Source organism: Symphodus melops (assembly GCF_947650265.1).
Source record: "Symphodus melops genome assembly, chromosome: 4".
In the NCBI taxonomy this organism is placed as follows: domain Eukaryota; kingdom Metazoa; phylum Chordata; class Actinopteri; order Labriformes; family Labridae; genus Symphodus; species Symphodus melops.
In genome coordinates this window covers 28,434,765-28,448,256 of record NC_136694.1, presented here as the reverse complement: position 1 = coordinate 28,448,256, position 13,492 = coordinate 28,434,765, and the positions used below count along the sequence as shown (strand labels likewise).

Sequence of the window (13,492 nt, the reverse complement as noted above, 5' to 3'; positions counted from 1 at the left end):
GGCCTCTGACTGCAGCACACATTTCTGTGTGAGGGAAACTCGCCCTGTGAGGTGTCGTCAGGATTACTGTCAGGTAGTGAGGTGACACCGTGGCAACCGGAGACTGCGGTACATTTGTGTTCATTAGTGTTGTGATGTCAGGGAGCTGTGCGCGAGCGGCTCCAGGCGCCAAGCATCTTAACTGCACAGAGAGCGAGAAAAGTTTAAACCTGAAGTGATGGACAGTTTGCTGACGCTTATTTTGTACAAAGTGACTCATCCCTGTGTGTGTGTGTGTGTGTGTGTGTGTGTGTGTGTTTGTGTGTCTGCAGCCTTAACACCTACACAACTATCAGACCCTTTTTTTATTCACTCCACTTTGAATCTCTCCAAAAGAAACGATGCGGATTAGACCAGAAAATAGAAAGATGATAATCCCTCAATCGAATTTTATCCTCCTTTTTAAAGCACCTGATTATGTAAAGAATGTGTGTGTGTGTGTGTGTACGTGTGTGTGTGTGTGTGTGAACATTGTTCTCTGTTGCTCTGAGGTGCAGGAAACAGATTGGGATTGTGTTAACGTAAATAACCCTCCAAAAAATTGTTTCATATTTTCCTGCTGCAGACACAAAATCTGCCGTCAGAGAGACGAAGCTGCTGACGTGTCTCATCAGCAAATCAAACTTTGAATTAATCTGGTTCAATAAGCTGAGCGGGGAGGTGTGTGTGTAGGTGTGTGTGTGTGTGTGTGTAGGTGTGTGTGTGTGTGTGTGTGTGTGTGTGTGTGTGTGTCAGGGGCTTTATAAAAGGCCTGAAAGGTCGAAACCTGAAGTCAGTTTCGGTGTCGGATCATCAGAGGAGCTGCTGTGTGTCGACAACAGAGACAATGTGAGTACCTTTAAAACCAAATAGGTTTTTTCTTTTCTGTATTTATTTAAACTTTGATCCCAATTGTTGCTTTTTTTTCTTGTATATTGTTTTCTTGTCTTCTTTTTTTCTCTTAAAAATATGTCTGCAACAAAAATGAGATTTATCTTCCAACATGAAGCTTTCACACAGCAGTAATGACACATTTTCCTTTAAGAGTGGAACTAATATTTAATTAGTCCATGTGATGTGTTTTTTATGTATATTCAAAGATTAACAGCTAACTTCAACTACATATAAACTAAATGAAATTATAATTTTGGTCCTTCAGATCTCAAAATTGTTTTAAAATTGAAAAAAAATAAATCAGGAAAGGAAAATGAGCACATTTATATTTTTCTTTTATTTGCATTTTTAAGGGAGGGGATTAAAACACACACTGCTGGGATGTTAACGCTGCTGCTTTAGCGTCCTTACTTGACGTTTGTTCTGGTTGTTGGTTCTGAGTCGGCTCTCAGTCCTCCGGGTCGTGACACGTTCAAAGCTCGATCCAAAGGAAACTAAGACGTTTCACCTCCTCCTCCTCCAAACGATCCGTCAGATCTGAAGAAGCTTTTCGGAGGTGAAACGTCTTCAACATCTTCCACCGGTCCAGCTGCCTTTTTGGTCGAGCTTCAAACTTGTCGATGAACCCTTCGTACGTCTCTGTTCAAGACGAGAGATCAGAAGAACTTTAACCTTTTTAATAAAGAGCTGAAACATGAGAGTCAGGGACGTATTCGTTTCCTGACATTATGCCTCACTTTGGGATTTCTTTAATCCGTCTGAGTCGTGCTTCTGTTTTTACTTTTTTTTTATTTCTTTCAATTCCTCTGCTGATGCTTTCAGGTTTCACTCAGACATGAAACATCTTTGTTTTATATCTTTTATTGCTTTCATTTTCCTGACTTGACTTTATTTTTCTGGTGATTTATTGAACGTCTTCATCTGTAATTAAAGTCATAAATGTAACAAGTGGTAAATAAATCGACATGTTGTTCAGATCCGTCAGTGTGGCTGAAAGAAACTTTGCTCCATCTTCTGCATCTGTTGTGAGTGTTGATGCGAGTGCTTGGTGCTGCTGCTGTTTCAGAACATGCAGACGTCTCACAGACCTGCGCAGTGGCTCGCTGTCATGCTTCTTATCGTCTCCACATCCGGACAGTGTGAACAGAACAAGAGGTGAGCTGACGTTTTCACACACGAGTGCAAACTGCATCGCTTTGAGAGATTCAAGTGGAGTGATTTTATAAATGTAGCAGTGTCCTCCTTAACATCCCGGGGGAATGAATCCTGTGTGAACGATGTGATTTAGGAAAAGTTGAGAATGAATCTGTTTTTTTTTTCGTATTGTTCCTTTAATGATGAGTTAAGAACACAGCGACAGGATGGGATGATTCGGTGTTCAGTGTCTACTTTTAGTTTCCTGCTCTTTTGTCTTTTAATCCCATTTTGAGCTGGGCACATTGTTCATGCATGACACGGTAATAAAATAAAATCAACCAATCAGAATGCAACGACAGCCCAGTGCAAATTACCAGAAATAACCTCTCTGCTCTCTCTGCTCTCTCTGCAGTCGTCGAGCTGTGACCGAACACCAGCTGATGCACGACCGCAGCCAAAACATCCAGAGTCTTAAGAGACTCATCTGGCTGTCCAGCGCCATCGAGGGTCTCCACACAGCTCAGACCCGATCGGCCTCGTTCAACCCCTCGAAGTCCCTGAACCTGCCCGTGAATCCTGCTGCAGAGAGCCCCCAACCCAGCCGGGTCCAGAGCCTCCTGAGAGACTTCTTTTACAATCCCTACCTGACCCAGCTGCCCGACAGAGAGCCCTGACACCACACTGATGCACAAACATGACGTGCACTGTACATGCACATAAAAAAAATAAAGATTTATTGTTTTTTATTTCAACAATAAAATGCAGAAGGCACAACCACAACAACCTCCACTCTGCCCAGACATCTGTCCAGCTCCTTCTCACTCTCTCACTGCAGCAGGTAGAAATGGTTTTCAGCAGCATGAAGGTGGAGACACAGAAACACTGTTTGTCTTCACGTTACACTGACGTCGAGGGCCGGACAGTGGACATAAATAAATACAAATATTTTAGAACATGTGGGAACTCATTTTTTTTTCCAGAATTGTAAATAAAAGACACAGAAACATAATTACTGAAATGTTGACTGAAATCTGAATGTCTGTTGTTCTTGTGTACTGTCTTTATATTTGGACATGTTGAACTTGATGCTCTGGAAATGTTGATTTTGAATTGTCATGCCAATAAAGCACTTTGAATTAGGCATTGGTGAGAGCTGTATGCTGATTCATCTTCTCTGTTTGAGCAGCTGATAGCGTGAAGTGTTGAGAGGTTACATGCAAAACATCAGCAACAAAATCAGACACAATACAAATACAGACAGGGTATGCAAATGTTTTATGCCATTATCTCATGTTACTTTTGTCGAGAGATTATTTTCACGCACACTAAAAAAGTGCCCGGAAGTCTTTTTCCCTTTCAACTTGAGCACAAGATTAGATCTTGTTCCAATAAGTTATCATGTTGTGCTCACCGGTTTAAGTTAAGTTCTGCATTCATAAAAGATTTTTTTCTTTTTCTTTTCAGGACTTCAGGGGCTCCGTAGTCTTCAGATATTTACTCTTAAGAATAATTTTCCAACCAGAGTTAAAGCTGCCTTTTGAGGACTGGTAATGTTGTTTATTTTTATTATTTCCAGGGCAGAGTCAAGTGATGACACGTCCAACCAGCAAACAAAAAGAAGTCAAATTTAAACACTGCGGGAAAAATGTTTGCAAGAAATAAAAGTTCTTTATTTTTTGTTTGAGAAGTTAATTTCTCTTTCAAAAACGAATGTGCTGTTTTCATTTCAAGCGAATCAGTCCAAAAATATTAAATAAATAACCACAAAATAATTCATCAGATATGCACTTATTAATTAGAAAAAATATCCCAGTTTAGATAGTTGAGCATATTTACAGTAGAGACCATGTCAGTGAAATATGAGGGCAAAAAAAACAAAAACTAAATAATCGTTCCTTAATTGTAATTGAATTGTTCAATAGAAGAATTTAACTTAAAAAAGGAATTTAACTTCGGTAGACTATGCTCTCTCTGTACAATGTAAACATTAAATAATAACAATTAACTACAAATATAAACAGGCAATAAAAGACTAAATAAGACATGAAATAAGACATAACAAAGACATAAATAAGACATAAATAAAATACATAAATAAGACATAACATGTGAAAGAGAGGTAAATTAAGAATAATCCCAAAAATGTAAAAAAAAAAAAATAATAAAAAAAAAAAGCATTCCCAAATATTCAAAAGACGAAGGAAGGCGTTTCCCTGCCTCCAAGATCAAACTGAGGGCAGAGAAATAACATGCACAAACGTGACAGCAGCATCGCGATACTTCCGTATCAGCTAACGTGAACTTAGCTCGCTGACTGTGACACCGGTCGAGGTGTTTCCACCTGCAGCTGCTGAACGTCGTTCCGGTACTTAAAGTCAGTCAGACAGGGTAAGTCAGCGCACACAGTGGGGTCCTGTCTGTCGACTTGAAGCGCCCCTCACCGCCCCCGCCCCCCTTAGGGACTACCCGCGGATCTCGTCCTTTAATCGGCCAGGTCAGCAGCGAGCTAGCTGGATTAGCACGTCAGGCTAGCCGCGATCTTCACTTGACGTGTCAACAGTTCGGTCTGATTTTAATCAACATCTCTAAAAAAGTCAGAACTATTTAAGAACATGTGTGTGTGCTGGAGTGATTTTAAGCCAGCAGAGAGATATTCTCTGTAAATAATTATGCTGACACGACTCTTCCGGACGTTACAACAAGCTAAGGCTAATCTCCAACATCAGCAATACTGATGTTTAGCTAGTTAGCAGCTATGCTAGGCAGCGTTAGCCGATCCGAGGGAACAGTTTGTTTGTGTGTTTGTTTGTTGTCAGTGGCTCATGTGTCGCTGACAGTCACAATGGGAGATGTTAGCAGCCCGGATACATGATGAGAGGGTCTGTCACACGTGTTGTTTGATTTGTTTTATTTTAAAATGTCATGTTTGTTTGTTTTTCATGTATGTTTGTTATTTATGCTTGTCACAGTAAAAACTCTTGATGCAATCAGTCCTGCAAACTGATTAATATCTGTGACAGGTTTAGTGACACTTTCAGACCAGTTCAGGTCTCCACTTGTTTTAAAGAAGCGGGTGCATGAATCCAGATCTCGATTATTTTGGTTGTTATCGCGAGATCATGATTATTAAACATTAAACAACATCACATGCAGATTTATCTACACGTGTTAAAATTTGTGAAACTGTATTTATTTATATGAAATAATTGTTTTTCTCTCTCCAGGTGTTTCCTCCTCCAGCCCCATTGTGGATCTCTAGCCCCTCCGGCAGGACAGTGGCAGAGCCAGAGCCAGACCCATCGGGGACCAGACCAGCAGGCAGCAGGGCTCCATGAGTGCGACGGGGCAGCAGCAGCAAGGGGGGGGCCTGCGTTCTCGCCGAAGCCTTGGCCGGGAGAAGGAACCCGGGCAGGGCATGGGCATGGAGGCGGCCTGCTGGCTGGCCCCCGGAGTGCTCCGCAGGCTTATCGAGCTGCCCTCACCCCCCCTGTCCCGACACCAGCTCAAGAGACTCGAGGAGCACAGGTAACAGTGACACCTGCTCCTCTGACTTCGACATACGAGTCATCGAGAAGATTTCCTACTTTTTCAGTTATATTCTTCATCAAATCTGAAAATCCTGCAGTTTGCCAAGTGTCCACTTGAGGCTGGCACCAAGAGCCCCAAAATGCAAATACACAGCACAGCCAAAAATGCCCATTTTTACCGCAGAGATTAAAATGTTTACAGCTCAAACTCAGCCTGTCGTCAGGTTGAGGCAGCATTTCCAGCATGACGGCTGCTGCTGATGATCCTCCAGGGCCCCCCTGCAGGAACAGATGGCTGACGTCACCCAGGCTTTGTCTATTGATAATTACAGACTTTGGTTGGAAGAACATCTTTGTATCTCAATGGTGGAGGCCTCGACCCTGTAGCCGCATTACTTAGCAAACAAGAACTGTGTTTGTTGCTTTTTCCTCCTCCTCGCTGAAAGCTGCCCAGAGCTGCTCCGCTCAAATCACTAATTCCTGAAGGAAGGAAACAACAACTCCTTTTTTGTTTTATCTCACTGAAACACAAGTCGGATAAAGAAGCAAAGTATGGGCTCAGCAGATGTGTCTTGTTCCCCCTCAGGCTACTTTCAATCTGCATCATAAAGTCCGAAAAAATCTGAGTTTTCAGTTGAGATGGAGCAGAAATCTATTCTTTCTCCGTCCAAAGTCCCTCTGCACACATGTCCCGTCTTTCCAGATCGACAGGACGGACTGGTTCCCGGTCCTGACGGTTTCAGGTCTCACTGTGGGTCACAGGTAAATCCCTCCTCCCGTCCTGTCCTCACCAGCTCGTCCTGTCTCTGCAGGTACAGCAGTGCTGGCCGCTCTCTGCTGGAGCCTCTGATGCAGCGCTACTGGGAGTGGTTGGTGGGACGAGTCCCCTCCTGGATCGCCCCGAACCTCATCACCATCATCGGCCTCGCCACCAACGTCTTCACCACCCTCGTGCTCGTCTACTACTGCCCCACCGCCACCGAACAGGCGAGTCACTGAACTGTTAGCGCTGATAAACTGTCGTTTTTTTATGAAGTAACAAAGCTTGAATCAATAAAACCAAAACAGGTCTTTAAAGCATCAATATCGAAGAATTTGGTTTGGTGCACTTTGGCGCCCACCAAAGGTCGCAGAGTGTAACTGCAGTGCGTCCCCGTCACAGACGACCTGTGTTAGTTAAACAGCAGAGAGATGGCCAAACAAACAGACACCTCTGGACTGACGAGGTTCACGAGTCACGTCGCCAGATTCTCTGAAGTCTTCACCCGGCTGTAGAGACGACTTTTGGCGTGAGATGGATTTATTTATTTGTACGCGAGTTTAAGGCGTAACTTGGGTTAGATAGACGACACCCGGTGAAGCTGCTTTACGTGAGACGACGATGACACTATGAATAATAGCTGCTTCTTGCTCGGTCAATCTCTTTTACTCTTCTTAGCTTCTTCCGTCCTCTTCCTCGTAGCCTCAGCAGACGCCGGCTAACTCGTAGCGTTAAGCGCTAACGCGCGGTTACGATCATAGCTAGCTGCTCTGAACCTGCTGCTGCGTCCTTTTGAGCGTCATGTTTCTGATTTTGTTTTGTGTTTTTCTGCAGGCTCCTCTCTGGGCGTACCTGCTGTGTGCTGTGGGTCTGTTTATCTACCAGTCATTGGACGCCATCGACGGGAAGCAGGCCAGACGCACCAACAGCAGCTCTCCACTGGGGGAGCTGTTTGACCACGGCTGTGACTCCCTCTCCACCGGTCAGTGTTTTGTTTTTTTTTGGAGGGGGGGACGCACGCACAGTCCTCTTGGACTGCGTGTCTCTCATCCCCGCTTGTGTTTCTCTCGTTTGTCTCTGCAGTCTTCGTGGTGTTGGGAACCAGTATAGCCGTTCAAATGGGAACCAACCCAGACTGGATGTTCTTCTGCTGCTTCGCCGGGATGTTCATGTTCTACTGCGCCCACTGGCAAACATACGTGTCAGGAACTCTGCGCTTCGGCATGTGAGTCAACAAACCCCCCCCCCCCCCCCTCAGTGTTTATCTGTGCAGGTCTGAGTTACATGATCCAAAACTTCTAAACACATTTTGTCATAATTCTGTCTTTAAAATGACGTGTTCGTTTGATGAGAAATGAATTGTTACCGTCACTTGAAATAACGTGAAAAACCAGTTTTAAAATGTTGGACGCTTGAAGGGGACAGGAAGTGGAAAAATGAGCATTAGCTATAAAAGTTTAAAAAGTGTTGTTCAGTTCTCCATGGATACTGCATCTATATAAACCACAGAAGAAGAAGAAGATTTTACAAACCAGGTGAAAACAGACCTGTAATTAAATCCTTCTCACTTCACTGATACAAGCGATTAATTAATTACAAGCCAGGAAATCATTTGATTAGTTTTGTATCGATTGACAGCACGAGTCGTTGTCTGATTTTAACTTGAACGTGATTGGTTCAGTGACTCGCTTATCAAGATTACAAACTGGGCGTCGAGTCGGCTTCAGAGAGACGATACGCCGGCTCGCTCGCTCTTAACTCCAGACGTCTTCTTGAGCTGACACGTTGTGATTATTACAGCGCTTCTGCGGCATTTGAGGTCGTGTGCAGGCACATCTTCTTCACACCTACGTGATGTGCGAATAACTAAGCCCCGCCCCCCCCTCCTCCCACAGCTGGGGTCAGTCTCTCTGCCGAGCACAAACGGTAAACAAACTCTTTCTCCGTTCACATGTGGAGCTGTAACCCTCGATGTCCCTGCGATGTCCTTAAACACACCTGCAGTTATCACTTCCTGCCACACGGGGGCGCCAAAGAAAGCCAAACTTGAGACGTTAGATGTAGAAAAAAAAAACAACCTCATCCTGTGAACTTTCTTGACGGCCCACAGTGTAGATTTTACGGCCTCAGTAAATGTGTTCTGTGTGTAGATTTGACATAACAGAGGTGCAGATCTGTCTCGCAGGATTACAGACGCTCACAGCCTCTGTGGGTCCGTCTCTCTGGAACGTGATGGTAAACCTCCTGACTGCTGCTGCTGCTGCTGCTGCTGCTGCATGGCTCGCTGCTGCTGCCTCCTTCCACAATGACTGACCAATCAAGTTCACGACAGCCTGTCAGCCAATCGCAAGCTGCAGCTGGAGGAGAGTGATAGTTAGCAAACTGCCTGACCCGTTTTTCTTATTTTAGTAAATTTGAAATTTTAATGTCACTTGTAAGGAAAAAAAAAAAGTCTCAGAGGCGTTCAGCATCGACTTCTGCTTTTCTGTTTCTCATGTCAGAGGGAACGCTAACTTTCTCATGCACATGAAAAAAAAACATCCAAGAGGGGAAGTTGAGCAGAGTTTTAGCTTCCGTCACACAAGCTTCATTTTTCACGACTTCATCAGCTTCTTTGAAGGACGTTTAGCTTAGCATGAAGAGTGGATGGAAACAGAATAACCTCCTGGTGTTTTTTTGTTTTTGTTTTACACAGTTTATCTTCTTTATTTTGTCAACACACAAACAGAGGTGTCAGAAGGACGACTTTGCGTTATTCATGGCGAGTTGAGTTCAGGGTTAAATTCACAGCGATTTTTCTGTAGACTGAAAAAAACAACCCAGAGACATTTTACTCAGTCAGCTAATTCCCTGTTAAACCTTCAGCTTGACTTTAAATCTGCACGCTGATGAAAAAACCTGCAGAAGAAGAAGACGTCGGCGTGTTGTGGAAGCAGGCAGCGCGATGAGTGTGCGCGCCGGTCGTCCTCACTAATCCTCACTTGTCCACTCTCTCTGCTCTCTCTCTCTCTCTCCTCCCACTCAGCATTGATGTGACTGAGGTGCAAATCTTCATAATTATCATGTATTTGCTGGCCGCCGTGGGAGGATCAGCTTTTTGGCAGTCACTGGTAATTGTGATTGTTTCTAATTCTCACAGATTGAGCTGATTTTGAATGTTTGTGTGGTTTTGCTTTAACCATCGGAATCATAAAAACTGAAATATCTTTTGTTTTTCTAACATTTATGAGGCTTTTAGTAAATCTGAGTGTTCTCACCAATAACTAAGAAAAGTTGCATTTCTCTGTTTTAAAATGTCTCTGATTTTTAACGTCTCACTTTTTAGATTCCGATCTTAAACGTCCAGATGAAAATGGTTCCGGCCGTCTGCACTTTTTTAGGCGCCATCTTCTCCTGCACCAATTACTTCCGAGTTATTTTCACAGGAGGCGTGGGCAAAAACGGGTCCACAATAGCAGTAAGTAACCCCAGTTAATCAGGCTCAATGAAGCTCATAGTGCACGTCACACGAGGACGCCACAGAGGAGGAGTAAATGTGTGAGCATGTAAAAAGTCCACACAGTAGCGTCGACGCCATCCCTGCTTTGGTTACGTCTTACGTCGCACGGTGGCGTCAAATCACCAGCCGGAAAACTCGGTTTTCCTCGTCTGCACAGGAAACTCTTAAACTGAGTTTCTGAAAATCTTCACCCTGGAAGGTCTTCTTCAAAATGTGCGTCAGTGACCTTTAACGCCGCTGATGGGGAAAAAAAAAATACAACCTGCACACGGAGAAAACACACCTGACCCGAGAGGCTCAGCAGTCCCAACACGTCTGTCTCCAAATTACCAAAATAAAACTCCAAATTAGTTTGACCTCCTTCAGAGTCGTCAACATCATCTCCAGATTTTCTTCTTATTTATTATTTAAGCTGCTCTCTTTATCTTCCACCTGTGTTCTTTAAAATGTCTCGCTTTAATCATGACCAGCAGCATGTTGTCCTCTGACGTCTTTGTCCTTGTGTCCTCAGGGAACCAGCGTCCTCTCCCCCGTCTTACACATCGGTTCGGTTATAATTCTGGCGATGATGATTTACAAGAAGTCTGCGGTCCAGCTCTTCGAGAAACATCCGTGTCTTTACATCCTGGCGTTTGGCTTCGTCTCGGCCAAAATCACCAACAAATTAGTCGTAAGTCAAAACTTTGTACAAATACGAGAAGCAGAAGAAGAGGTGAGATGTGGAAGGGGTCAAAGGTCAGATTAGCTCCTCTGAATCGTGTTCGTGTCTTCTGTCCACAGGTCGCGCATATGACGAAAAGTGAGATGCATCTCCACGATTTAGCCTTCCTGGGACCAGGACTACTGTTCCTGGATCAGTATTTCAATAGTTTTATTGACGAGTACCTGGTACTGTGGATCGCATTGGTAAGATCAAAACGTCCTGTAAAGTGTCATCATATGTGAACTTTCATTAGTTTGTGTAGAAGCACTTTTATTTTGAAATATTGTGCATGAAAAAACAAAGTGACGAGATGTTCGTCTTCAGGATGATCGGAGGTTTTATGAAACTTCTCGGTTTATGATTCCGCATTCGTCCTCTTCCGGTTTTATCTTTTTGGAAAGACGACCGGCGAGATATCGATCAGAGGTCTGTCAATAAAAGACCAGGATGTAGATTCTGCCACCAGGGGGCGATCAAAATAACAGGGTGTCGCTTCTCTCCTCTTTTTTTTTTCTCTCATTCAGACTTTAGTGATGTGTTGAATATGAACTCTCATAATTTGAAGACGGTGGAGCTCATGTTGTTCTCTCTCCTCTCTCTCTCTCTCTCTCTCTCTCTCTCTCTCCTCTCTCTCTCTCTCTCTCTCTCCTCTCTCTCTCTCCCGCAGATCATTTCCTTTTTCGACTTGGTGCGTTACTGCGTCAGTGTTTGCAACCAGATTGCCTGCCATCTTCACATTTTCGTTTTCAAAATCAAGCCTTGTTCGGTGCTCAGCTCGGCTCCTCACTGAGGACACGCGCCCGCTGCGGCCATTACTGACTCTGTCCCGCTCCTCCCCCGTTTAGCCGCACTCATCTTCCCCGTCCCGCTGTTTTGTTTTTTCTTCATCCACGTAGAGACGCAGAGGACGGCGACGACAACGTGGTGTAAAAGTATGTGCTTCTGCCAACTGAATGTGAGGACAAATAATATATACTAAGATACTGGAGTATTACTGTCATTGTTTCCTTTTTTTTTTTTTTGCCCGTTAATAAGAAACCTTCTGGCGGCGTGGCGGTCACGCGCAGAGCGGACGTTTCCGGAGAGTGCAGGTGCTACTCAGTCTGAGACGGTCGAAGGTTTTAACTGTCGCAAAGAACATGTATAGGAAACCAATCAAACTCTTTGCTTACATGATTATAATTTTTGTAATATTTGCATAACTTTACCTTTTTGCTATTGTAAATATCAAAACTGTCACTGTGTGTGTGTGTGTGTGTGTGCGTGTGTGCGTGTGTGTGTGTGTGTGTGTGCTTATCCTGCTCGGACTCCTTTATAGAACTTGTCCTTTTTATGTTTTTCTTGTTTTAAAATGACTCGAGCACGTTTCGCTCCAGTGTCAGCAGCTCGTGGTTGAGGAGGAAACACGATGTAATCGTTATTCGTCATATATCTGAATGTCGTCATCGGGAGAAAAAAAAAAAAAAGACTGAAAAAAAAAAAAGACTGAAAAAAAAAAAGCTGCCGATTTTTTATTTTTTTTTCTCTGCTTGTCGCGCTCCGTTAACGTTTGTTACGTCGGTTTCGGGTTCCTTCAGTCTTTTTGGGGATCGGGTTTATTTATTGTCCTCTGTAATGAGGTTCACATTATGAAATGAGTCGGGTCGGTCGGCGCTCAAAGGACGGTTTTGTTGCCTTGACACTTTATTTTTTTTGTAAATAAGACACGACGCGCACAAAAAAGGAAAAGACATTCTCACAAGTTAGGACGCCGTCGAAAACTCGAAGGGTCCGACCCTCCCGCTGCAGCTCGAAGGTTCAGGCGTCACATTTTACAGTCACTGGGAAACGATTGTTTTAAAGTGGAGCAGCTGTGAGCTGGTTTCTCTCCGTCTGTGTTTTTAGTTTCACATCCTCCTCGCTCCCTCTTTTACTTCACGTCGTGTTGTTTTTATTTAACGTCAATAAATCCTATGAAAACAGAAAGTCGGCCTGGTGGTCGATTAGTTTTCAACAATATAAGAGGCGTCACTTCTTAACATGATGAAGTTCCTTTGTTTGTGTTTTTTTTGTGTTTTTATGGGATTTATTGACTTTAACAACTCGAGACATTTCAAACCAACCTGCACCTGTCCTCTCTTTAAAAATCATCTTTTTTTTTAAAAGTCGACGTCACAGCGGCGGTAGCCTCGTGGTTCGTGCGTGCACCTCATGTACAGAGGCTGCGGTCCTCACAAGTGGGCGACCTGTGGATCCGTTCCTGCTCTCTCTCTCTCTCTCTCCCTGGTTTCCTTGGTTACGGTCCTCTCGCTCTCTCTAAATAAAAGCTTGACGTTGTGTTTCCTCTCAAACACACCTGCTGACGTAGGACAGGTGCACACAGGCTGAATGTTTAGGAGATGTGGTCACCGTGATGACATCACAGTCTCTGTGGGCGGTTACCGACGAGCTCCTGATGCTGTCGCACGCCGCCGATAGAGCGCGTGTGTGACGCTGCTGCTGGGGACGGTCTGTAGCGAGGGGGCCGGTTGCTAAGAAGAACGCGATGCTTGTCCTTGACGACAGTTAAGATTTTGTTTGTTTGTTTGTTTTTTCGCATATTGTGCCTGTTGTTTGATGAGTTTATGTTTCACCTGCAGAACGGGTACTGAGCAGCTAGTTTGTGTGAAAATGTTAGGAATAAAAAAAGTAAAAAAAAAGCTCAACGCCAGGAGTAGACTGAAGTGCGACCTGATGTGTTCAGGTTGTCGTAAACCGCAGCGTTCTGAAAGCTGACCCCCCCCCCCCTCCCCCCCTTCCAGTGTTAAAGGGTCGTTTCCACTATTCACACAAACATCGACCTCAAATGCCTCTGGGTTGAATTATTATAACGTATTAAAAAATAATCAAGAATGTTCCACAGTGTATAAAATAAAGATGTAATAACCTCATAAAGAAAAAGTTGTATTTCATGTAACTGTTTAAAAAGTCATATC

General features: G+C 43.9%; 2 protein-coding genes across 3 annotated transcripts; both read left to right on the top strand.

Annotated features, from left to right (window-relative positions):
• The first annotated feature begins 529 nt into the window (after positions 1–529).
• Positions 530–2,887, top strand: pth4 (parathyroid hormone 4). The gene is made up of 3 exons (XM_079342502.1): positions 530–867; positions 1,979–2,067; positions 2,462–2,887. Exons 2-3 carry the CDS (start codon positions 1,982–1,984, stop codon positions 2,721–2,723), a joined length of 348 nt encoding a protein of 115 aa, XP_079198628.1. The 5' UTR covers positions 530–867; positions 1,979–1,981; the 3' UTR covers positions 2,724–2,887.
• Positions 2,888–4,287: 1,400 nt separating this feature from the next.
• On the top strand, positions 4,288–11,526 carry cept1b (choline/ethanolamine phosphotransferase 1b). 2 transcript variants are annotated; one of them, XM_079342179.1, is made up of 10 exons: positions 4,288–4,437; positions 5,274–5,574; positions 6,389–6,563; positions 7,171–7,318; positions 7,420–7,561; positions 9,362–9,446; positions 9,662–9,793; positions 10,347–10,505; positions 10,616–10,741; positions 11,206–11,526. In XM_079342179.1, the coding sequence occupies exons 2-10, from the start codon at positions 5,381–5,383 to the stop codon at positions 11,326–11,328; spliced, it is 1,284 nt and encodes a 427-aa protein (XP_079198305.1). In that variant the 5' UTR covers positions 4,288–4,437; positions 5,274–5,380; the 3' UTR covers positions 11,329–11,526. The 2 variants fall into 2 exon arrangements, with proteins under 2 accessions (XP_079198305.1, XP_079198306.1); XM_079342180.1 differs by lacking the exon at positions 4,288–4,437 and adding an exon at positions 4,464–4,543.
• The last annotated feature ends 1,966 nt before the right edge of the window (positions 11,527–13,492 follow it).

Excerpts from the sequence above, each read along its gene's own strand:
- pth4 (XM_079342502.1), top strand. The coding sequence starts at position 1,982 with ATGCAGACGTCTCACAGACCTGCGCAGTGGCTCGCTGTCATGCTTCTT. Across the intron at positions 2,068-2,461 it reads CAGTGTGAACAGAACAAGAG|TCGTCGAGCTGTGACCGAAC; the intron begins GTGAGCTGACGT and ends CTCTCTCTGCAG.
- cept1b (XM_079342179.1), top strand. The coding sequence starts at position 5,381 with ATGAGTGCGACGGGGCAGCAGCAGCAAGGGGGGGGCCTGCGTTCTCGC. Across the intron at positions 9,794-10,346 it reads AAAACGGGTCCACAATAGCA|GGAACCAGCGTCCTCTCCCC; the intron begins GTAAGTAACCCC and ends TTGTGTCCTCAG. Across the intron at positions 10,506-10,615 it reads AAATCACCAACAAATTAGTC|GTCGCGCATATGACGAAAAG; the intron begins GTAAGTCAAAAC and ends TTCTGTCCACAG.